Source organism: Seriola dumerili, unplaced genomic scaffold (genome assembly GCF_002260705.1).
Source record: "Seriola dumerili isolate Sdu_G_001 unplaced genomic scaffold, Sdu_1.0 BDQW01000533.1, whole genome shotgun sequence".
Classification (NCBI taxonomy): Eukaryota; Metazoa; Chordata; class Actinopteri; order Carangiformes; family Carangidae; genus Seriola; species Seriola dumerili.
In genome coordinates this window covers 550,054-575,768 of record NW_019174788.1, presented here as the reverse complement: position 1 = coordinate 575,768, position 25,715 = coordinate 550,054, and the positions used below count along the sequence as shown (strand labels likewise).

The 25,715-nt window shown below is 40.9% G+C and overlaps 2 protein-coding genes across 2 annotated transcripts; one reads left to right on the top strand and one right to left on the bottom strand.

Annotated features, from left to right (window-relative positions):
* Positions 1 to 70: 70 nt before the first annotated feature.
* On the bottom strand, positions 71 to 12,976 carry maneal (mannosidase endo-alpha like). Its single transcript, XM_022764352.1, has 4 exons — positions 12,466 to 12,976; positions 10,141 to 10,250; positions 3,383 to 3,459; positions 71 to 2,267 (listed from the first exon to the last, which is right to left on the bottom strand). Exons 1-4 carry the CDS (start codon positions 12,974 to 12,976, stop codon positions 1,631 to 1,633), a joined length of 1,335 nt encoding a protein of 444 aa, XP_022620073.1. The 3' UTR covers positions 71 to 1,630.
* A 4,381-nt stretch (positions 12,977 to 17,357) lies between these two features.
* Positions 17,358 to 25,613, top strand: lin28a (lin-28 homolog A). The gene is made up of 4 exons (XM_022764354.1): positions 17,358 to 17,388; positions 17,873 to 18,045; positions 22,197 to 22,381; positions 25,394 to 25,613. The coding sequence occupies exons 1-4, from the start codon at positions 17,358 to 17,360 to the stop codon at positions 25,611 to 25,613; spliced, it is 609 nt and encodes a 202-aa protein (XP_022620075.1).
* The last annotated feature ends 102 nt before the right edge of the window (positions 25,614 to 25,715 follow it).

Here is a 25,715-nt window from a genome sequence, read left to right as displayed (position 1 = left end):
CAACCAAAGACAAATTATTCTCAAAGATGCCTGTCTGAAAGTACGTTTTACTTTTAATAGACAGCAGGATTTCATCAACTCTAAATCACACACACATCCATACAACAGAGTGCCCCAGTAAGTGATAGGTTTTTATCCAAAACATTGAGCCCAAGCCTCAAAACTTTCAACTTCTGATTCTATTGATTTAACTTAAGTGAAAGAAGGTAATGTGTGCCCACAATGAACATGGCTTTTTTCCATACAGGTAATTACACCAAAATTCTGATTAATTCAAGTAGGTCTGAATATAATATATATATATATAAGTTTAAGGCAAAGTTTAGTGTAACTGCCCTCCAATGGCCTGACTGACTTACTCTAATACTGAACACCTTTGTTGGTTAGCATAGTGAAGAGTAGCAGTGGTAATCTTCATGCTACAAATATTTAAAGGACATTTAATTTTACTCACCAGCTAATATACATTTCTTGGAGTTTCTTCAAGATGGTTTTCAGTGGTGCAGCCTTTTTGACAGAATTACAACAATCTGAAATTATATGAAACCTTATTAAATATTGTACAATATATATAAAACAAATGAGACAGAGAACTGAAAACTGAAATAAAACTTTTAAAGGAATAGGTCAACATATTGGGAAATAAATGTATTTGCTTTTGTGCTGATAGATAAGTTGATTTAAGTAACCATAAGTTTTGTCAGGTAACTAGCAGAGACTCCATAAAGTCACTGCACCTGGCCAAGAAATAGTCCAGCACATAACACCTTGTAAAACTGCAATTTGTCCTTTTTAGATTTATGTTTTTGTATTGATTTAACAAACAAGTTATAATGTTTAAAGGGTGGATGTTGTTACCATTAAACAAAACCAGGCTAGTTGTTGGCTTTGTGCTAAACTAAGCCAAGTGGCTGCTGCCTGTAGCTTCATATTTAAACAATCTTCTCATCAATATTTCCCAAAATGCTGAACTATTCCTTTAATTTTATAGGACTCATGTTGAAGATTTTTGTATGACATCTGCAATAAAACCACTCTTCACTTGCATGCTTAACCCTCATGTACTGCTTTTAAAAACACTATGTCATCACCATATTAATGAGCTCTCTGAACCTGAGCAAAGGGAAGATCAACATTTGTGTCTCATTCTGTTTTATGAAAAACCATAAAAGTGCCACTATTGCTATTGTAATGAGTTATATATGAGGACTTCACATGGTGACACGTAGTATTTATGAATATGTCAGGCAGTAGTTTTTCTGATAGTGGGAGTGTTTGAGCTAATTGTGAAATAAGTCGCAGTCAGTGATGAGTGACAGGCCTACAGAGCATTTTAGAGGTCTGGGCTGTCAATAAAAGTTGGAGAAAATTCCCCAGACTGACTCTTTATTGCGGCTTTACCTGAAAGTTCAACTAAGAATGTCCTGTTCAGATTAGCATGTGAGCACAAATTTGCACACACACACTTGCAGCAACTCCCACATCCAGTATAGTTAAAAGGTAAAAGAAAGTCCTTATGCGCTCACATCTATACTGATCAGTCTCTACATTCACTCCCCATTCTGTTGTTCTTTCATGTGTACACAAACATCAACTAGAGCATCCTGTTTCAAGTTCATTTGAGCAAAGCTCACATGAGCCATTGCTCTTTCTCTTTGTTGAATTCTTCTGCCCAGCGGCGGGTCAGCTCCAAGTAGTGATCGGGTCCATGTGGTTGATAGTCCAAGTATACACGTGTCACAGTTTTTTTAGGCACCGCCCTCTCTATCTGCGTCCCCTCGTGCCATTCATTAAAGGACGTGATAGTGACCATCTCTGGCCTCACATTGAGTGCTGCCTGCAGGGCCGTCTCGTAGTAACGGCCGTTCACTCGGTTGCGCGTGTTGTGGTTGTTCCACGGCCGAATGCTGGTGTCAATGTAACCAGGTCCCACGCTGGGGATGAAGAGGAGATTGTTGCCGTCACAAAACGCTTTGATGGCCTTCCAATTCTGGTGAGAAGAGCCGAAGGAGAAGCCATTGGAGGCAAAATAAGTGTACATGCCATCAAAGCCACCTGCAAGGATGTCGTGCTTGTGGCGCTCCTCCACGATCAGGGCAATGAAGATGGAGTCATAAGCTGAGCCACGCACGCTGTGGGAGCCGGTGGGAGTCAAAAATTCAGACCAGGACTCTGGGGGAGTTAGGTAGGAGTCGTAGATGTAAAACAGAGGGAGACTCTTCCCTGTGCTTGAGGTGAATTTGTAGAAGGCTCCATGGTCACCGTACCTTTAAAGACAATGATACAGTTAGTTAGTGCTGAAACAAGTCAAGAGGCTGCACTGTTCTTTACAGGAAACTGATCATTTTGCAGGCCTTAATTGAAAAGTTAGTTTCTGAGTTTGGTGGAGTTTGAGTCATTAAAATCAATTGAACATGGAAAGGGTTTATCCTCTGGGAAGCACGAATCTTGGCACTTAGACCCCTGAAGAGGCAATTGGCCAGCATGGGTCAGTCATTACAAACACATGCCCTGCAGTCAAATATTGTTCACACCCACAGAACTTTATTTTAAATTCTGGTGGAGAGCCAAAAGTTTATGAAGATGCCAAATTTGCTTGGGAAAATTTCAAGGAAATGTGTATAAAATAATTCGAGAAATGTAGAATATTAACGTTCAATCAAATGGCACAGTTTCACTTAATATTTACCTTTACAATAAAGAATATATTTAATGTGATGCTGTCAAGACATTGTGTAGTAAGATGAGTGTAAAAACCTTAAATAATACAAAAGTGGAAACTGTACATTAAAGCGGTTTGGAAGGATGTTTACAGGGTCACCAAAAACTTAAGATTAAGATTTATCCTACCATGTTCCATGACTGTCCACAGCAAATATAACATTTCAGGATACCCTGTCATGAACAAACGTGGTCATGGGAAAATTATGACCAAATGATGTGTCCTAGTAAAAAGGTATAGAGGGGAATAGTATATAATTGGCATTGAACAGTACATAATTATATAATCTTGCTCTGGAAGTGTCTGGCAGACCAGTCATCCCACCATGCTATTACCATCACTATCGAGACAAAATATTAAGATTTGCTTGTTGTTTCTTGTTTAAATCTTTTGGGGGAATTATCTTTGAGGGGTGGACTTTTGAGTTTGTATGTACTTGACAGGTGCTCCTTTTCAGAGCAACCCCACTACTAACGGTTGAGGAAAAAGCATTTGCTTCAAAAACTCATTCATAAGTCATGAAACTGGCCTTATATAATCAGAAATTCTTACTTAAAGTATTTCAGGTTTGTGACTACTGTTCTTTCAGTTATGCATGAAATCTTAATGGCCTTCTATTTGAGTTGACACAGTGATGGAGAGGTGCAGACCAGTGCCTACCTGTCAATGATATACTTGATGTTGTCATGCACGCTCTGGTCATTGCGTCCTCTGTATGGTTGGATGTGAAATGCAACCTGGGAAAAACATGCAAAAAGACACATGACTTGTTGGCTTCCATTCATCCTATTACCTGTTAATAAAAAAAAAAAAAAAAAGATGCCACAGTCAGCACTTACAGATGACCTTAACAAGTATTGACCATGAATCAACAGTCAGCTTCTCAGGGAAAAATAAAATGAATATTATAGTCAAAGGTTGTTATAGATGATCAGACCGTTAATTCCCTCACAAAAAAATAGAAGTAGTTCTACCATTTCAATTCTGCAAAACAAAAGAAGTTAATCATGCACCATTTTGACATGGTGTGGCCCGAAAGCATAGCATGGCATCTGCTTTCTCTAACCTACTGCTATGTTATGGACTATATTCCTTTACAGTCTTCTAAAAACCTATAAATAAAAGAGGGCAACACTGACTTAGTTCAACCACACTATCTTACCCAGATCCTTTTGGATAGGATGCGGGTGTAAAGAACCATGTTTTCACTCTGTTTTAGTTTCCTGACAAATTCTGTCACACTGTAGAAGAGTTTTTTCACCCAGAGTGGTACCTCTCAGGAGACTGTTGTAGCACTCAGATAATGGCTCTAAAATGGGTATTTGCAAATGATGAACAAAAGCAGCAGAGGAACAAGGGACCTAAAGTGACATGTACACAAAAAGTTAAAGGCACGGCCAGAGAATTCACTGACTTTGAATAATGCATGATCAAAGAGAAACACTTTTCTTCTCCAGCAGTGGACAACCATGGGGAACAATGTGAGGGAAAATGGCTTTTTAAGATGATGGAGGCCAACAGCAACTAAATGAATGCAAGATGTCATCAGCTGAACTGACACATGGTTGACTGAGCCTACAGTGTATAACTCATGACTTATTCCAGATATAAACCTAGTGTTAAGCCTGCATCTAGTCCAGTATTTTTACTTAAAATAAACAACCATTATCTAGCAAAAGATCTTAATGAAAAAGCTGCTTTTGTTCACAGCATTTAATCTTTGTTAGCTGTTGTAATCACATACCAATCATCAGTTAAAATGGTTTAGTGACTGGAAGCTGTGGAAAAAGGTCTGTTGGCAACACAGTATCTTACTACGACATTGGCCATAAGTGTACCGATGCATTAAGTGATGTTTGGAATAGACTGTAGCCTTGCAAATTGTTTTAAATTGTCTATAGATAAACTGTCAGCTGGAAGCAAGAAAACAGAATCACTTACGCCAGTAACGAAGATGCTAAGTGCTTTTATGAGCAAGAAAATGTACCTTTTGATGGTGTCAGATGCATTTTGCTTCCAAAATATCAATTTTAATAAAAGATAGAGGAAGAAAGATCCTGGCGGTCTGAAATCAATGTTTATGAAGCCATAACTCTCTGGACTTCTTGCCCAGTAAAGTGAGATCAAACATGAACCTATTTTGAAAAGCTGTGGGGTATTAGATGATATGAAGCCACGTAATAATCATCGACAGATGATGGGGGAGGGGGGGCTGTGATGCTCTCCTGTTCACTGCAGCAGAGTGCAGGCTACTAGAAAACTCTGCTCATTTTTGTAAACACACTGGCCCATTACTCTGTGGTAATTTAGAAGTAAATGAGACAGGAGTCAACGCATTTTAATACCTCATAAACACTGACAGCATGAGCCTGGAACGACCCCAGCATGATTTATGCTGAGCAGATTGGAATTTAGTGCCATGTCATGCAGAAAGCTCTAAAGAAGGGATGTGAGCCGTCACAAAGATAGAGGTCCAGACCTTAATAACAATTAGATTAATTTCAACAAAACTGAGGAATTCTTTATTCGAGATTGTCAGTTTCACTCTGTGGTCAAAGCCATTGGACGCACATCCCAATGTAAGGTCACAAAAGACTGAATGTAGCTACTCGGTGCATCTGGAAACAAGAAAGTGTGGCTGATGCCATCATTGGGCACCCATGGGCCATATTCCCCTGTGTATATGCAACTACATGGCCTACTTACTAGATTCAACTTTTACAGCCCCTCAGGGTGCAGATTGTTCAGAGGCAAACTGAGTCATGGGACCCATGATGCACACTTCCCCTCTGCTCCTTCCCTCCTGCACCCAGCTTCCGACCCCCAACCCTCCACCCTGTCCCCACCAAACCGCCCCCACCCTCCCCTGGGCAGAAGGACTATTTCAGCTCCTCTTCAAGCTGAGGTCGAGCAGCAGCAGCACTGCTGTGGAGGCTCCATGTGATCTGCTCTCCAACCCAACAGCCATACACAATACACGATGCACGAGCTGTGTGTGGGTGCTGCTGAAATGCTGCTCAACTTATATAATAAGAAAAAGTACATCGCTTTCTTTTGTGGTGTTACACAAAGAGGGATCAGTGCGTTTTTAGCAGTGTGTTGTGGGATAGCCAGGATTTGTTTTTAGCTCTGTTCTAGTTTCCATTCACCTGCATCTGTACTAGGCACAAAAGCATGTCACTTAGGTTTCAGTAAACTGTAGGAGCGCTGTATCAAAATCTAGATTTTCTTTGTTCTAATTTTGTTTCCCTGTGTTACTTGTTCTGTTACAAGCTCTAAAATATTTTTAATGACTCATCTTAAACTCAGGTACATATACATAACTGTCCTTATCCAATCTGATGTGCTAATCCTACCCACAACATATAAAACTTAAATGTTAACTTGTAGGTCATAATGGCTTGCAGAGAAATAGTGGAAGGATCTTGATCTTGGAGCACAAGTGAATTTGATTTAAATCTCTCTCATAACTAAACACAGACCACATGTTTCATAACCCAATATATATATGTATTTCTCAAACTGAAAATCTCATGTTTAGACTGTAAAACACAAAAATTCAATACATTTCCACTTAGATTTCTAACAGGCATTTTTCATTCAAAACCATTTATCCATAATAAAAAACAAACTTGCAGCTCTGAGTCATATTGTGTTCAGAGTCTGATTTTCCTCAGTACATCTGGGGTCACCAGACACCCATCAGCAAATGTATGTCCAGGGGCCTCTAATAGCTTAATCTGGCCATAAATCATGGAAAGGTTAATGCCATATTCATGCCTCATGAAGCTACATAAAACCATGGTAAAGGCTAATTCACATGCTGCCTTTGATTGCTCTGTCAACCAGAGCGCTCGGCTCCTTGTTGAGACAAATCACCACAGGACAAGAAAGGGTGGAGATAACAGATGGAGACCAAAGCACACACAGAAAGGTATCCTCTCCCTCTTTCACAGAATAAAAGTTGTGTGTGTTTTAGACAAGCAGAGTTCTCCTGAGACTTCAATTTCCCTGGGTTTTCTTTCTTTGTCTTATCTATGTATAATTTGTGCACTAGACTTTCCACACGCCTGATGTTTCAAAGCAAAACTGCTCGTATATTTTCTTAAGCACCTCTCAGATTAGCTGGTAGCCACTTTGCTACCACAAACAGATATGTGTGTTTCCTGAATTCAGATCTGATACATTTTTGGCTGCTGGCACTGCTCCTGTGGGACCATCTGTCGCTGTCCTTCTCCACTTGGGCTTCCCTCCCTCCTTTTAGCCTGCCTTTCAGTCGAAAAGAGCAAAGACATTATCTAATGTTGTTGCTTAAAAAAAAAAATAAATCAGCATTAGTAGTTCCAAATGATCAGAGCCAAAGTTCTTTACCTTGTCAGCGTTTTTCTGAAATTATGCAAGAAGAAGCACTTCAAAGATAAATGTCCTTCTGTGCAGAGGGAGTGGGAGGAGTTCATCAAAAACAAGGAGAACTGGAAGAGGATGCTTGGAAACCCTGCACTCAACATGCTGCTGTGCATGCAATTTTATTCTAAAGCTTTCTCTGCTCTCTGAGTATGATCTTTTAAATGCTTTTATAAAACACAAAGATGAGCAGTTCCTTATTTCAATGATATACTAAAAATGTTCAGTGGATTTATACAAAGCATGTCACAGTCTGTTTTTACACACACGCTTCCTCCACGCTTTTTATGAAAATGTCATGCTAGCTGGGTCACTGATGACAATAAAGCACGGCATTAAATTCAGTCTATTAGCTTCTATCCTGACAGCATTATGTGTAAAACCTCATCAGCTCAGCGTTGCATATCTAATCCCATCGTTCTTGTCGTGCCCTCGCGGAGATACATTATATCTTTCCCTGCAGCCAAACGGCAGAATAAACAAATGTGATATCAAATCTGACAGGCATGCCTAACAAACCTACTGCCTCTCATCAGACTTGTTTATAGAGAGGACGAGGTCAATATGTGTCACATTGCTGCTGGAAAGTAAATTATCTTTATCTTCACATCAGGATACAAACTCTGGAATGATAACGAGCTGTGTAATAATGAAGACCCTTTCTGTTACTTTATATGCAATTAACCTTGATGATAACTTTAGCAACATGTAAATACAGCTTGTTTCTGTGTAGGTTTTGAGTTATTTTAATCATATACAATACTTCAATGCGCTTCTATAAATACAATTACATTTGTAACCTGCTGATGTTAGCACATATGAAGCTTATTCTGTACTGATCTTTTTCACAATTTGACAAACTTTGTATCATGTCTCAAATATGTTACGTTAAGTAAATAAGGACTCGAAAAGCAAAATAATTCTCAATGCTATGGCCTCAGTTTACTATTTTATTCTGATGAACATCATTAGGGCTGCAACTATATTATTTTCATTATCACCCATTGCAATTTCCCAAGTGATCTCTTAAAACATTTTGTGTTGTTCCATCAACAGTCCAAAACCCCAAAATATTCAATTTACAATAATATATGACAAAGAAAAACAGTAATTCCTTATATCTAAGAGGCCGGAACAAGAGCATATTTGGCATTTTTCCATTGACACAATCGATAATGAAGTTGCAGATTATTCTTTGCTCAATTCCCCAGCTTTTCGTTTCAGCTCCAAAAATTATAATAACTCTAACAAAACCTTACAGTAATGCTGATGCTTTGTACTTTGTTTTTCCTTTTCAGCATGGACCAGTAAAGGTTTTATCTTGTTCCTGCCCCCCCTAGCATGTCATCTGTCTGATTTTTCTTTACTTAAATATGTAGTGTGTTGTGCAAATGCCGTTGATGCATTATTAATGGTACCTGCTTTGACATAAGAAAACTCTTACAAGCCAGTCTCTCTTATATGACATTTCTAATTCAGTCATACGGAAAGAATGCCCCCCGAGTAGCTTTTGATCAGCACATGAAAACATGATGTATCTCTCTTCAACTCTCAGTTCAGAGAAATTTTAAAGGGGAAGTCTTAACAAAAGAACTTCAAACTCTGACCACTGTGTGTCTATCAAAAACAGCTATGTCATCAAAGACAGAGTCATAATCTTACTTTGTCTCTCTATCTGAGCATCTGATACGAATTGTATCGTATTACAAGAAAGGGTTCCCCGTAAAAGTTTAATAAGCCCACAATATAGTGACAGGAGACAGAGGGGCCAACATGGCGGCAGTTATTTTCTCCATCGCACCATTTTCCGACCTAATTGGCAAATGGTCATGTGGTTTTGCTACTCCCCCACCTCTCCACCCTGCTGATGTGCTCCCAAGCTCATTGAGTCCTCACTGAACAACTGCTCCAGCAGCAGAAGCAGCTCTTTGACCTGTTTTTCACTCTAATGCTGGGGATGTCACTGCAGCGTCAGAGTCAAATGCCTGAGTAGCAGAGACAGCCTTACAGGAGAAACGGCAAAACAAGTTGAGCTTTGGCAGCTCTCAATCTTACTCTCCAGTGGCAAAAGGAAACTGCAGCTTCACAGTATAACTCATCACAGCACAATAGCTGGTTTGAGATTACTATCCTGAGCGGTGTTAAACTCGCTGCTCACCTCTGTGAAGCATCAGTAATCCATAGCATTGTGTCACTGTGCTACTCGTAAGGCGAATGGATGGAAAGATAATGGACAGACAATCATATTTACTCATTGAACCTCTAGCAACCATTTAGAAATAAAGTAATGGGCATATCTCCATGAAATGACATTTGACTTCTACAAGCTGGAAGTTTTACACATTAGGCTACTTAAATACAATATAGTGCATTGGCTGTGTCAGTTGTAGCCTTTCTGTAGTTTAGTCTAGTTTGTAGTGTGTGAAAGGCATACTTTAAGTTGGTTAACTGTACATAACCTGTTACCAGACATCCCCCACTTTTTCACACAAGCCTGAAAATAATGGTTACTATTCTTCAACCCTTTTGATTACAGTCATTAGCCTGGACTCAATCTAAAACAAAACTACTACTAAGTCCTCCATGACAACACATTTATTGTCTGGAACCTTTTATGCTGTTGTCTTGTCCAGGTCTTGCTTGCAAAAAGGGCTGGTTCACTGGAATCTACCAAATGAAATCAAAAGAAATAGAGGGGAATGTGCTTTAAATGCCTACTGCAAAGCCTATATCACCTGGTGGAAATCCAACAGCTCCGTCAAAAGTTGTTGATTTAAAATGGACAAATCAACAATCATTTTCCTGGGACTACTTGGTGTATGCTGTGAAAACTGAGCTGAATATCATGCCTCAGAATAGATTTGATTCATTGCTCTGTTTTGGAGCCATGGACTCTTTCCTGGCTTTGTGTCAGGTCTTTTAAACACACACACACACACACACACACACACACACACACACACACACACACACACACACACACACACACACAAAATGTGCTGATGCCTTTTTACCTTCAGGTTGTGTCTATATGCAGCATCCAGTACAGCTGGTACCAAATCCTCAGCGGGTTCCCCGTTGTCATCAGCCAGGCCAGGAGGATACCAGGACAGGACCAGAACCCCTGGAGACACACAGAAACACACAAGTCTGATCATGTATTCAGGACTAAAGGCATTGGCTAATACCTCAGAGAGCGCCATTATCTGCTGTGAACCTATGTCCAAAATGCATATGAACCTCTAAAAATGTTAACTTATGCATTGTTGGAATGGTGTATGGATTTCATGTTGATTGCAAGAAATGCTGACAATCCTGTGGGGAGAAAGGGTGGTGAAAAACATTTGCTTTTATTAATCTACAGTGACATTTTCATGCAGCCCTTCACACAGTTTTACAGACCCATTTGAGACCACTGAATGAAATTTCTACCCTGATAATTCATTAGGGTAATTACTGTTCTTATTTTACAGGACTCTGACAGATGCTGGTAAGGTTTGTGGAAAGATGCTGGATGGATGATGAGACAATATGCCCTTGTGCAAAGATATGCAAAAGGCCCCTGACCCCTACTACATAGGAAAAACAACTATTAATGGCTATAAACTACGTTATGCATCTCTTTGTGGACATCTTCAGTCTCTTTGTAGTCGTTTTTTGCTTCTGTTCAGGGTCATTATGCATCACTTTGTGGTTGTTTTGCGTCTCTTTGTAGTCATTTTTGTCTTTTTGTATTTTGGTTAAGTAATTCATCCGTGGCTGTCTAGAGGAGAATTGATAGTTTTTATCTGAATGCCTATCTGCCCATCGTCCATATCCTGCACCCGATTGATGAATAAGCATCTGTCATTTTGAGACTATTTATTATGTCTTGTTTTAGTGGCAATCTCTCTGCATAGGTAGAGTTTGTGACAGCTCATAAATTGCAGTAGAGAAATGCTTGTTCATGCTCTGATGCAGGCTGAGAAATGGTGTCATATTGGCCACAGTGGTTGCACCAGAGAGGATCCGGCACATTGGATGTGCACTCAGAGCTAATTCATTAAACTCAAGTCTGCTTGCTGCGGAGCTGTGGGAACTATTAGATTTCAATACTCAACTATGTCTTGTGTGTATAAAGAATATGGCCACTGCTATTTGTTTATTTACGGGCCTCTGAAGTTTTAGGGGATCAGTCATCAAGCCAAAAGAACAATTTAGACTTGGGCTGGCTGTGCTGCCTAATTAAATGGAGTGTTTTAACGAAGCATTGTGAGTCTGTCCACCCGTGATCCATCTGTCAGTGCAGTGAGGTTTCAGAGGGTTGGATGGTCCGGTCATCATTCCGGATGGTGTACAATAACCTACTGAGCCGCAGAACAGAAACATCAGGGCCTATCATGTGTTGGCTGCTGATGGCTGGACACACGAGGCTGTTACTTGACACCAGACTGCTGTCTTTTACGAAAGTCATACAAGTTTTTGAAAAGACTAACAACATACTGTACCTATTAATATTTCATGAGACATCCAAAAAACAGATCTAAGCCTGGAATGGAGATGATTAGGGCTGAGTGATAATTTAACACCTTACACTGCTTCTTTTCCCTTTCTTGTAACTAAAGCACACACTCCAACTTAACCTTAAGACATGGCCTTTATATTAAGATGAATTCATTCCCCTTGGAGATTTTAAAGCTCTAGTATTATTATTACTATTATTATTAAGTCTGTTTGTCAAACGTCTTGTTGTTTATCTGAATACTACAAAAATATTACCATTTACTGACTCTCAGTCGAAACATATCATACCCTAATGATCTGACCATATTGTGTTATTGTTTTGCCTACAGTATTTCTGGTGAATTAAGTAATGATTCCAAAACAGTTATTAAAGTTTTTAACATTTGTTAAGAGTTATTAAGATCAGGTTTAAAATAAATATACCCTGATATTGATTTCAACTATATTACTCAGCTCTAGGGGACATGCTGTGTGGAAAAATACACTAAGTGAAACACACTCTAAAGTTGCCTGTCTAAGTTTTGAAATTGTGATAATTTTGACCTAAAAGTTAATCTCTAGTTAACTGAGGCTTCCAAAGTTGTGAAGTTTCTTCTGTGCTGCAGGCGGAAAGCGCAGCAGCAGATATTTGGGGACTTTCAGTTGAGCAAGTGGGGAGCTGTCCAGTGGATGTGTGGTGCTGAAAATGTTTACTGCCCCTCAAGCGAAAAGGAGGCGGTTTTGCGCTTATAGAAGCCAGATTTCTGTGCAGCTGCTGAGCAGGAAAAAAAAACACAACACTCAGCTCTTCTCTCTCCAAGAAAATTTTGATTGCCCTATGCATCTCTGAACTGTACCTGCTGCAGATGCTCCGATCTGCTCCATGTGGGACTCCAACACGTCCGGGTCTCTGGAGCTGTACGGATTGAGTTCGGGGTAGAAACTGGAGCCGATGTCCTCAGGCGGCATGTGTCTCCCTCTCGGGTAGCTGGACGCAATTTTGGGGTCCCAGTGTGGCACCAGGATGTGGTCCCAGTGAATGTACTTGCCGTCCATATGTGGGGTGCCATACCAGGTGTAGTAAAAGATATGAACATCATAAAAGATGGTGCCCTCAGGGCCGGAGTTGGACAAAACTACTTTGGTGTTGCTGCCAGCTGGGCGGGCTTGACCTGGGGACGCGGTGGCATCATGGGACACGGAGCGCCGGTCCATCTTCCCTGCTATCATCGGCAGGAGCACTAAACCCGGAGCCAGGTCCGAGAAACCGTCACTGGGCTTCAGGGTCCTCAGTCCCATCATGGTTCCAAAGATGAACAACGTAAAAAGAAACAGAGCTATGCACGCTTTCCTTCGTAGCCGGGCCATGTTAGGCTGGAGCGGCAGAAGCTGCAAACTGCGTGAACGGGACGAGAAGCGCAAATAAACCTCTGTGTGTCCGTTACTGTTTTCCCCGCACCGAGAGTTCACCTCACAATCTGCGAGCTGCTCTTCACAGACGCTACATGATTCCAGTCCAGTCGCAGCAAACTACTTGAAGCAGTTCGCTGTGGGATTTACAACTTTATTCTGCAGCTTCATGTTTTGCATTCTGCTGAGCTGTGAGGTCTGTCTGTTCACGCCTGCTCCTGCTCCTGGAAGAACTGCTGGAAATTTCGTTCTCAACGCTGTAGCCTACCAGTAGTCTAACGACTAATCCCGGTGATGTTGACGCTTTACACGGTTCTCCACACTGTAAACTCTCTGAACTGTCTTAACGCTTCCAAGCTGTCTGACCCTGTCCCGCCCAGGAGAAGATCCATCCCCCTTACACTGAGCAGATGACCGGCGTCGAGATGCAGTGTGATGCTCTCCGGTAATGTCAGAGGGATTTTCCAGCCTCCGTGGTTGGTTGGTTGGTTGGTTGGTTGGTTGGTTGGTTGCTCCTTTACACAGCGCATTTTGGATCTCAAAGAGGCGGGACTCCTCTGATCTCTGCTTTCCCTGTGGATGCAGATACTTGCGCAGACAAAAATATAACGTTTAAGGAAAGGAAAAAAAAAAAAAATCAGAAATGCTGCAGATCAGCAAGAATAATTGATCAAGATTCCAGGCTTTAGGCCTATAATCTTGTCATTATGTCATTAGCGACATCACCGTGACTAATCACAGAGCCCGAGTCTGATCTCTTCGCTGGAGGCACAGAATAAAAGTGTCAGAATATTTTGTAAAGTTTAAACTCCGGTGTTTGATCGCCTGACTCTCACGTTTGCCCTATGCTGTGAGTTCATAGACATACTGACATCTAGTGGTCATTTTATAGAACATACGGCAACTTTACCATGCTGCTTTCAGGTGCTACGGGAAATGATGGCACCCTAGATGTCTAGATGTTGTAACATGCAGTTTAATGGACGGAGAGAGCGGGGAACTTGTGGAAAAATTATTTATTATTAATAAGCCTATTATCATTTTCCCGTGCTGGAAACCAGCCAATTGCGAATTTCTCCCTACGACTTTTTAATTATATTCATAAGGAGCACGTTATAATTTAAGCCTATTCAATATTTCCACCTTTGAATAAAATAAGAGGTTTATTGGAGAACATGTGATCAGAACCACATCTTAGGCTATTGTTTGTTTCCACTCTCATAAAATAAGAAAAAAACGTTAAAAACAGTTGTTAGACTAAATTGTGAATGTAATAGAGCGTTCAGTGAAGACAGCCATCTTTGCAGTCCATTAGCTTATTGCACCTTGTCCAGCTGAGTGAGATCCAAACGCCTTGGCTTCCGGCCAAGATAATATGGCAGCACTTGGGAGATACTGACCCCTCCACTGGAGATGATCTGACTTGCTGACACTTCATTAGATTGTTTTCCTTGTCTACGAAGCAGTTTAGTCTGAGCACTGACCGATGGGCAGATACCTCCATGCAACCTGGGGTTGAACTTATTTGTTGTCTAATCCAAAATAACTGACTTTTTCAGACATTTGTCCAACAACCTGTAGCCTGTCATTACAGTAAAACTGACTGCGTCAGTGTGCTGTCAGCCGAAGGAAAGTGGGTACATGAAGCAGGCCATATTAGCAACCGATTTTTTTTTAAATAAGATTGTGAAAAGCTTTAGAAGTTGCCAAAGTTATACAGTGAAATTCTGACAATATTAAAGTGAAAAGAGTGGGAGAAGCTAAAATGTCTGTCCATGAAAAAACATTTTGCGCCATTGTAAAGTAGATGCTGTGTTTGAGGATCAAGGTCATTCATTGTAACTTCTTTCTTTCTTCCATCAGATTTATTCGTTAAAATTATTAATGTATGTCAGGTTTTTCCGAAGGATTTTTTAAACGTCTTGGAGTAGGTTATAGATAGTAAATTATAGTATTATATAGTATTATTAGTATTATTGCAGTCCATGTAAATAATTTTAATACCACAGGGAAAGGGGTTGTCTTGCCATCTCCCATCTCAGTGTCTCATAATAAAATATCGTTTTCCAGTCGAATTTAAATAATATTTATTAGCTATTATGAAGTCAAAATTATCCATAAACCAAACAAGGAAAAACCAAGGAAGTGAATACGTGCTTAAATCAGTTCAAATGTTGCGTTACGGGTGTATTCAGCTTTACAGAAAAAACGTTTCTCATACACTTATTTTAATTTCCCCTGTGTCTTATCTTGCATATCTGCCATTTCAGATGGTCGTAGATTATATTACAATCCTTCCCCGGCCAAGAAGCCTGTTTATAAGAAAACTGATTACAAGTTTTTTTATGTAATGAAATCACTGGTACGGGGCATATCCTTCTCTGATCTGTGTTGTTCTTATTTATATAATCGGGTATATTTAACTGCAAGTCAGTTATGTAACGTTTGAGACCACATATAGGTCTCACAAAGAGTTTTGCGGGTCCACAAGGGGTCGTCGTCGTAGTTGTGATGAAATCGACAGGTCACCTCTGCAACATCCATCAGGCGGATTGTAGGTGCACAGATGTGGAGCTGCAACCTCACTCACAAAAACTACTTAATTCTTAAAATCATTTTCAAATTAAATCTGTGTGTATCTATATGTATTTTACAATTACACTTTAGTTTTTTTTAGTTTTTTTTTTTTTTTTTTTTTTACAATAAATTAGCCTACCTCTGCATTAAGTAATTTATGCTACCATGTTTATAAGTAATTATTATTAATTTGGGTTGGCTATAAAAAAAATCTAGCTTTTTTTGTTATTTCAGTTTTATTAGTGTATTAGATATTTCACTGTGGGCTCGGTTAGCGGATCACTTTCCTCTGTCTTTGATTCATCCATCATCCCACAAGGACACCAGTCAACATCTTAACATGATGTGATCAATCACTATTGATCCGTGAATTCGTTTGACCAGCCTGGCTTGTTTCCACGCTGCCACCTTGTTTTGTTTGTGTGTGTGTTTTAACCGTAAACTTTAGTCCGCTTTCATTTTCTCCTATAGCTCTAACTCATCAGCTCAGTTTGACTCAGTTTAGCCGTTGCTCTACTGCGTTCAAAGAAAGAAAGAAAGAAAAAAAAAGAGAAAACCCTTCCCCCTCCATGTTTCATCTGGATTACCATTACAAACCTTTCTTTGGCGTGTTAGGACAGCAGCTAACCAACTCAGTGATCACAAGGAAACACATTACAAGAGACAAAATATGAGGTAACATGGAGCACTAGAAACTTAATCTCGTCCTGTTAAATTCATTCCTAATTTAAAAAAAAAAAAAAAAGGAAGAAAAAAAAATTGATGTTTTAAAACACGCAAAACCAGGTTTTACTCTTACTTCCTTCTTCCTATTGTCACCCCACTATGGGTACATGTAATCTACTGCACACATGTACATGTAGCTACCTACATAACATTTAAAAGATTTATCACAGTGTAGCCTAAAACTAAATGTCAATCCACGTCATTTTAGTGTCATAACACAAACAATTTTCAGACATGACAGAGAGAGAGTGTCTGAATAAAAGCAGGTTGCCCATGTTTCATACACAAATATGTCTTAGTCCTGCAAATGAAACAGACTACCTTACCACTGAATATATTAGTGCTATAAATGACATTATTGCAAACTCTTCACTGAATTTACCATGAGAACAGAGGTCGGGATGGAAATATTATTTTAAAATATTTGAAAGATAATTCGTTAGAAGTGATTGGTCACTTCCCACATTTGGGCCCTTCCATCACACAATATGCAATCTAATCCTTGGGGACTATAATTGTGAATCACGTGGACATGACCGAGAGTGTGGGGGGTTTGTTGGATTGGAAATGGTCATTTGTATTGACCAGCAGAGCTGACCACTGCAGGGGAGCGAAAAACGCGTTTTCAGTAAACAAAGACGGACGCGGTAGCGGTGAACACTGGGAGTAAACTGGCCCTCAAACATGGCAGAAGGTATGTTGGGAGTTTTTTTGGGGGGAGTTATCTCTGTGAATGATTGAAGTGGTTTCTGAAGAGGCTGGGTTTCCTTGCATTGTGTTTGAGATTTTTTTGGGGGGGATTCTTCAGCAAAATTTCTGCCTGGTGACCCCCCCACCCCTCATTGTTTAGGGGGAATAGGTTGCCAGCCCTCTTTTGTTTACCCCCCTCTCCCGCTTTCCCTCTGGCTGCGCAGCTTCTGCTTTTCACAGCATTTTGCATGAAAGTGGCAATCTGTGAGGATTACCCAGTTTGAGGGTTAAAAAAAAGGATACTGTAGCTTGGGTGCTAATTTTGACTCAACGCAGAAGTGAAGACATGGGCTCTGTTTCTAACCAGGAATTCCCAGGTTGAGTAACAAAACAAGCTTCTTTCTTTCTTTTCAACGAGCTAATTAAGTTGTTTTCTGGTGAACTGTCTATCTGATTGTAATGGCACATTTTCCAGTTTGTTCACACGTGATCTGCAATCCGTGGTTTATCAAAGCATTAAACGCTCTTTAGAAATCCTGACACCAGGCAGCCTTCAAGATCACTTATTTTGCACAAACTCGTGGCACAAGACTACAGCTCAGTCTCCTTCTTTTTATGAATACGTTGACCATTTTAATCGAAGTGAAGGCAAAACAACAGCCTACGCTTGTTACTTGTGTCTTCATTTAATCAGTTCGTATTGATCAGTGATGCACCAGCGCGAGACAATGAGAAGAAAACTTTTTTACGGCTTTTGTACCTTGCTGAAAGTATGCTATTTTTGCAAAGAGTACAAAAATTCTTTCATTTGCAACAGCACGAGTTGAGCTAATGCAACTTTACATACACTTTTCATTGCAGGAGTGTGTAAGACCGAGGAGGATGAAGGACCGAGCACCGAGGAGGATTCACAGTCTTTCCACGGGGTTGGCGTGTGTAAATGGTTCAACGTCCGCATGGGCTTCGGGTTCCTGTCCATGACCAACCGAGAGGGAGTGCCACTGGACGAGCCGGTTGATGTATTCGTCCATCAGGTAGGATCACCCTCTGCTCGGGGGGAGGGGGGTGAAAGTGTTAACTAACGTAGCAACACTGGCGTTTCCTCTAAACTCAATTACTATTTCGGTCTGGAAATGTACTTTTCCCTAAGCAACAGCGGAAGCGAGATCATCCCACCTGTTTCCAATGTTGTTTAATTAATTTAGATTTTCTTCTCCAACCTAATTGGCTGCAAGCTGCAATAAGTCACTAGACTTTGTAAAAGAAATATACTGGAAAATATAAGGTAAACTGTAATCTAGCTGAGATTTCGATATGTTTCATTAAAGTAAATTTACGTGATCGGTTAATCTGGTTTGGACTGGTGGTTTTAATGCAGTGGTGGGTGTTTCTCCCTCAGGGCAAGACGTGTTGGTCTGCGGACCACCCTCGTGGTCTTTCAGATTGATACTGATACAGTGTGATGGAGAAATGAAAGTGGTTACGCCTCTACAGACAGGCAGATCAGGTTGAGATCAATGCTTAAAGGATAGTATAGGTTCTGTGTGAGCTGCATGGAAAGTGCTCCTCACTTTCATGTTCACTTTAGAACATGAGTGGATTTCATGTTTTTGCCATTCCTCAGTGCATGTTTCCATAAAGTGGGAGCTCTTAAGACAATTCACAAGTTTTTTGCGGTAATGGATGCATAATCAGGATAATTGAGCACTTGTTTTTTAAGGTTAAAATGTGCATTTTAAACAAATTTGGCATAATACAAAATAGTTGCTTAACATATATTTGTCTAAAAAAAATTGTCATGCTATGAGATAGATATAGATGTATGCTCTGACCAAATATTTAATTCTTCACTTGAGGTTTAATTGTTTCTTTCTCATACTGAAGAAATAAAAGAAATCCCCTCATTTCATCAAGGTTTAACCAAAACCCTCACCCACCTTGTAAGTGTTAATGGTAAAGTGGGAGGTATGGATAGGGAGGTGGGGGTGCGTTTCCCTCCTACTTCTCATGTGAGTGAGCGCCTCCACTGCTTGTCTGATAAGATAAAGGCTTAGCATGTGAATGAGAGGAGTCCCCACTAGCTGCTCATTCACCTCAGGTTCCTGTCATAAAGTGATTAGAGGGTCTTTGCTGTCTGCTCAATCCCCTCTGTGTGTGTGTGGTGGTGTGTTTCTACCAGTTTTAAAGAGCAAAGGGGGTATGCGGTTTTACTTGAGGTAAATTTCCTTGTCCACACACCACCATGTCACCACTTTCTATGGCCTCCAGCTGTGGATATATTTCCCTAACAAAGTGCACACATCCATTTAAAGAAGGTCTGCCATCCACGGTTTATTCTCATTAGTTTGCATGTTCTCCCACTCAAGCAACTCTTATTTGTGTCCGTTTCCCTGCAGAGTGTTTTCTGCTCAATGATACATATAGAAAGATTTAATTGTTCTGAGGAACAGTTGAAACTGAAATATTGTTTGGGTGTACACAGGAAGTTGGTGATTAGTCATTTTGAAAACCAAAATGTGAGTTCAACCGCGTGCGGAAGCTTAGTTTTGTGCTCCAGCAGGTAGAGAGGTTTAAAAAGACAGTATAAAGAAGTAGTTGGTGTCACTACAGGCTCAATGCCAGCTGCTTAAAAAAGTCCAGTCCAGTGTGCACAACCTTGTGTGCCATGAAAACAAGTTGATTACTGCTCCAGAAAAGTTGTAACCTAAGCAATAACCTCATTGTGATTGTTCTTATTTCATCCACAAGAAAACCAATGACTTATTTCCTTCTCTGTCATAAGAAAAGTTAGACACACGCGTGTCAATGACAGATGTACAGGGGTTATAGCAACGTAAAAGGCTTTAGCCCTAAAATTAGTGGCCACGTTTCAAAGAAAATTAACTCCCAGGGTCCACCGGCCTTTGTGCAGGTGGACAATAGAGCCACGCATGTGAATGAAGCACCCCTCGGCCGTGACCGAGGCCCTCTTTGTCTCAGCAGCAGTCCTGCTATTGTCCCGCACTGCTCTGATGTCTTTCTCTATTACTGGGCTTCTAGACACATTCTGGACTGAGTTTACAGTAGACCCCCCTGATAATGCCTCAGCATCAGGTCGTGCATCCAAGTGTAAAGGCCACACTCTGATCCTGTACCTGTGTGTTTGTAGGTCTCTGTGTGAGCGTGTACTAATAAGCTGATGTGGGCATGTGGCTGGTGAGGGTCCGTTAGGGGGGTGGGGAAGGTCACACATGGGAGAGGAAGTGGGTTAACGGTCACCAGGGCAGAGAGGCCTGATGGGATTGGGGCTCTGTGGACCTCCATGATATCACTCAAATGTCATGGCTCACCAATTGTGTATCGTCACCACTCAGGACTTTGTAGCACATGCTCAACTGTGAGTGAACGTCACAGGATTAGAGAAGATGGGGCATTTGTTTGTTTTTGTTTTCTGTTTAATGCAGAAGGCGTTGCAGTTCACTTGAACCACTGGCTGTGTTTGTAATGATTCAGCAGCATACATTTTGAGTTCTGAGGTGTCCTAACTGGTTGATTAACCTGAAGATGTGTCTAGGAGATTTACTTCTTGTATTGTTTAAATCATATCCTGTATTTAAGACTTCTCCTGTTGGGTCTGAATTGAAACGTACCCTTTGAGAAGCTCAGTTTGATTCCTAGTGGTTTTGGCAAGCACAGAGTGCAGTCTGTTGCTCATGATTGATAGAGAGATGTGACTTTCCTTAAAATTTAAGAGAGAAAATGGGATTAATGTCTATCAAAACAAACGTGCTATATCACAGATCTTTCTTCCTATGCCAGCCTGTGGTGGCTGACAATGTGGTGACAATTTAATCTCTCACAAGGGAATTTTAGAGAGGAGTTTCCCATGTTGTGTTAACCAGTCTCGTGGGTTTATCCTCAAAAGCACACCACACCTTCCTTCCCTTCATCTCTATTTTCTTTCTTTGGCTATCGGAAATGTTTTTTGGAAAGAAAATAGTATTGAGAGGGACTTTCTTGAAGGTCACTTCAGGTGAACATTTAATGAATATGCAGGTAACCACGGGGCTAGGTTATGGTTTACTCTCAACATGTTTGAACCACCAGTTTCATTGTTGCGCCACTGTTGATTAATTAAGCCTCATCAATGTTGTTGTTGATCAACGCATTTCTTTCAAAAAAAAAAAAAAAAAAAAAGATGTCACATATTCAAGCACTCATATCAAAGGGAGATATCAATCATTTGTGCTTTCCCTCAACTTTTATCTTCCACGTCTTTCTGCCAAACAACTATCCAAGGAATGTCACCCTGACCCCCAACCCCCCAGAGAAGCCACACTGCCTTCTCACCCCACCCCCAACCTCAGCATTAACTCCTGCATCCTGCAGTTTAGGGTTAGTGGTCAGTGTGTTAGTTGTGCTATTTGATGTGAGTGGGAAGAGGGATGGGGGGTGGGGACAGCAGTGTGGAATGCTGTTCCTCCAAATGGAGGGGGTGGGTTGAAGGTTATCCTCATCAGGTTTAACACCCAAACACAGCAGAAAGACAAAGCAGCATTAAGGCAACAGTGCAGGGCAGTGTGTGTACAAACTGCGCAGTAGAGTGGGAACAGCAAGCTTAGTAGTGCTTGTCTATTTATCAGGTGAGACATAATGATCACCTTAAAATACCAGACACCTGATAACACCTATCAAACTCTGGTGTGTGTGTGTGTGTGTGTGTGTGTGTGTGTGTGTGTGTGTGTGTGTGTGGGGGGGGGGGTTCCATTTACCTCGGAAGTCAGATGTTGGAGGTGGGAATGATGTCACACCTGAGTTGATTGAGTTCTAGTAGAGCAAGTCAGAAGCTTGTTAATACTGTTGCTTGCTTGTTGTTGGTATTGTTAATTATACCAGCTGATAACAAGGCATTACTCAGTATTGCATACAAACACAATAGCAACATGTCCATAGACGGGATTTGGACAGTACTGTGTGTGCGACTCATTTAATGAGATACAAATAAGACAGAGGTGTTAATAAACGCTCCAGTTTAAATTTTCTACTGGGGACTTGGAAATCACCAAAAGTCTCCACAGCTTATTCGCCTGTTTGTGATTTGACTTTTTCTGTCATATGAAGAAATACAGGGCTTTACACACCACAGAACGCAAGTTCCACAAACCCCAAACAATAATTTTGATTCTCTTCCTGTGTTCCCTTTCAGAGCAAGTTGCACATGGAAGGTTTCCGCAGCCTAAAGGAGGGCGAGGTGGTCGAGTTTACCTTCAAGAAGTCATCAAAGGGCCTGGAGTCTCAGCGGGTTACAGGACCAGGTGGCATCCACTGTCTGGGCAGCGAGCGAAGACCCAAAGGCAAGAAGGTCCAGAAGCGACGTTCAAAAGGAGATAGGTAAGCAAGGATGAACTGGGAGAGAACAGGAAAGACATTTTTATTTTCACTCATTTGAAATATATAAGTGTCAGATAAACTAAATAAATGAGTAAAGTGGATAATGTTATTTGCCTCTGTAAGATGTTTGCAACATGGTACACCTCATTATTTTATTTTCTGCTACGTTGGATAAAAACCCATGAACACCAGGAGGAATTTTGCAAAAAGTCAAGCTTGAGAACTCTAAAGTAATGAAAGCCCAAACCCAAGGCTGCTATTCATTAATGCTAACACAACTAATTTCACACACTAAAATATACTGAGAGGGTCTCATACAAAGTTCCTAGTATATGGAACAAGCTCCATAAACTGCTACTGTTCTGTGAAAACCATTAATCTCCAAAACATTGATTTTTCAAAAATGAGTGATGTGTTTTTATCTTTGAGATGATGCATTTTTTCATATAATCCAATGGGTTTTCAAATGGTTTATTTATCTTAAGGAGTATGCAAGACACAAAGACACATATTATCTATCCACAAAAATCTAAATCAGAAAAATTGGAGATTGGACAGCAACAAATCATGCACGCTAAATAGCTCAACAAACAGTCATTGTTGTGTCCACTTTGGATCAGATATACAATGGTGTTTTAGTTTCTCCCCATTTTCCTTCCTCTTCCTCAACCCCCACCTCTAGCCCTAGCAAGGGTCACCAGCAGGCTTGATGTGTGACCTGGATCAATAACTGTTTAAATCTGCTGGCCCCAAGTGAATTCACACCCAATGACTCTCCCTCTCTTCCTAAACCTCCTCTACCACTGTGATTTGCAACTCAAAACCCAAACTAATAATTCAAAAATCAATCACAATTCAAATAACACAAACATTAATATATAGAAGTTCTGAGCTTGTTGATATTCAAGAACTTTCTTCTTTCTACTTGACATGAAAGGAGTAAGACTGTCTTTGGTGGTGCTGGAAAAAAAAAATACAATTGCAAAAGTTGTGATTTTCATTTGAACTGAACATGTGCATGATTCTTGAAAAATGAGAGCTAAATTTCATGAGTCCAGGTCTTATGAAAGTTACAAAATGGAAAAAACTGAACAATCTATCTGCAAATATACAGTATCATTACTCCTGAACCATTTCTTCTGAAAAGTTTCATTCAAAGGCAACATTGCCCCTCCAAGTAAAAGGAGCAAAGGGGGCCTTGATTTTTGGGTCCTTCTTTGAATATCAATATAGTGCAGGGTTAGAGGTGTATCAACTTCACCCCCCTGTCAGTTGTGATTAGAGCCAGAGAGTAGTCAGTGTGAGAACAGAGATCATTACCGCCTCAAAGAGTCCTGGGAGGCCTGCTGTGGTTCAATAACTCTCTCTAGACCACACTGATCCATGGATAAGATATTGTTACCCTCTAGCGTATTTCATTATGCAACACAGGATGGTGATTCATGGATTTGTGTATGATTGATTGATCATATTTATAGCCAATAGTTGGATATCTTTGGGACAGGAGTAGACAATATCATGTTTGATGCCACCATAGTGAGCTGCTGTTTTTTAGTCCATGTTTCATAGACCACCTTTGTGAGTGTGTGTATATATGACTGAGGGAGGGGAAAAAGCTCCTGTCCATTTAATTGATAACAGATGCAAGAGCCTGGGCAAGGGGGTGAAAGGTCACTGTTGTCATGGCAACAACGTATGAGTAAATGCAAGTGGGCTGGGGGCTGGGATGGGATTGGGGGTTAGAGGACTGAGGAAAGGGTGGGGGGGCGCGGGATGCGCGTCAGGGTCAGAGTCATTACTGCAGCTTTTTTAGACAAAGGGGCCACTTCCCCTTTCCTCCTCTTGCCTCCTGATGGATGCTGATGTTAGGAGCTTCTGTGATGTAACAGTATAGACCTCAACACCAACCCTACAGCCGTCGCTACAGAGCTGCTCTGAACCCTTGGAAACCGCCCTGTCATAACTTCATCTGCTGCTACAGTGGTGGCAGGGGGTCCGCAGTGGCACACACTGACCGCCCCACGCCCACCACCCATCTGTCTTCCGCCCCTGCACACGTGGCCATTCTATAGATTATGTTTGAACAGAGGTGGCCGATGGCACCCCTGATGGCTCCCGCTGACCCCGCATGGTGTTCATTTCTAAAGTTCAATGCTGATGAAACGGATGTCTTACACAATAGAGTCCAACGGGAAGCTTTTGGCAGTGACAAACTGACAAATAGGGCAAGCTGTTCATGATATCTGACATAATACATGCCATGGAAACCATAGCTCTGTAGACCGCTTGAATATTTATCCCTTCCAGAATCTCCTGCTCGCCCAAAATGCTGCTACTAAGAAAATGTAATAACTTTGGTCATAATTTTTGACCAATAATTTAATAAACATGATGTGTTTTGAGATGTTCAACCTGGTGTGCTCCTCACAGAGCAGTGTAGTGTGACCTGGAATGCCCTTGTGAGATTTATGCAAATGCAACTCAAGTCACACCTAGTGAAATGTTGCCATCTAGTGGCAAACAGGTGAAACATAAAGTCTCCTCTTCACTCAAAAATTCATTCATTACTTCATTTGGATGTTTAAGCTTCACTGTGCAGGATGATGTATGTGCAAAGTTTGACACCAGAAAATCTGTTCATCCATGACCAGTCATCGTCACACAGCACAAAGACAAAGTTACGGACTAGTGGGTGAACATAGTGGGGCATTTAGTAGCTTAAAAATCAGATATTTCCCTTAGGAGTAAGTGGAGACCAAAAATCGAGCTTAAGGAGAGTAAATCTTGGACTCACATTTCCCAGCTGACCAGAAACATGACTGTGGATGAATGTGGATGTTGCTCTGTAACTACTAGATGTGTAAATAGGCAACTCTTTGCTTGAAAGCAATCCATATCAACTCAAATGTTGATGATATGGCAATGAGGTGATCAAAGCTTATTAAGTGCTAAAATGATAATTGAGGGTTTAAGCACACATTATATCTGACTGAAGGCTGTTGGCTCTTGTAGGTGCTACAACTGCGGAGGCCTGGACCACCATGCCAAGGAGTGCAAATTACCACCCCAGCCCAAGAAGTGCCATTTCTGCCAGAGCATCGATCACATGGTTGCCAACTGCCCAATCAAAGCACAACAGTCCTCACCGGGTTCTCAGGGAAAACCGTCCTCTTTGAAAGGAGATGAGGAGGAGCACAGCCACTCGGCACTGCCTCCTGAGACCTCCGATTAAAACGATGAATCGGGCAACACTGACACCGGGGAAGCACAGAGGCCAATCAAACTGCTTTGATGGGATGGGACACACGACCCCCTTCCACCTGTTGAAGCTGCT

Bases quoted from the DNA above. Each gene is read 5' to 3' on its own strand.
- maneal (XM_022764352.1), bottom strand. From the start codon at position 12,976: ATGGCCCGGCTACGAAGGAAAGCGTGCATAGCTCTGTTTCTTTTTACG. The intron at 3,460-10,140 runs GTAAAAAGGCAT...TGTTTTTCCCAG, and splicing joins CATATAGACACAACCTGAAG to GTTGCATTTCACATCCAACC. The intron at 2,268-3,382 runs GTAGGCACTGGT...TTGTCTTTAAAG, and splicing joins ATCAAGTATATCATTGACAG to GTACGGTGACCATGGAGCCT.
- lin28a (XM_022764354.1), top strand. From the start codon at position 17,358: ATGGGCTCTGTTTCTAACCAGGAATTCCCAG. The intron at 17,389-17,872 runs GTTGAGTAACAA...TTTTCATTGCAG, and splicing joins TTCTAACCAGGAATTCCCAG to GAGTGTGTAAGACCGAGGAG. The intron at 18,046-22,196 runs GTAGGATCACCC...GTTCCCTTTCAG, and splicing joins TTGATGTATTCGTCCATCAG to AGCAAGTTGCACATGGAAGG.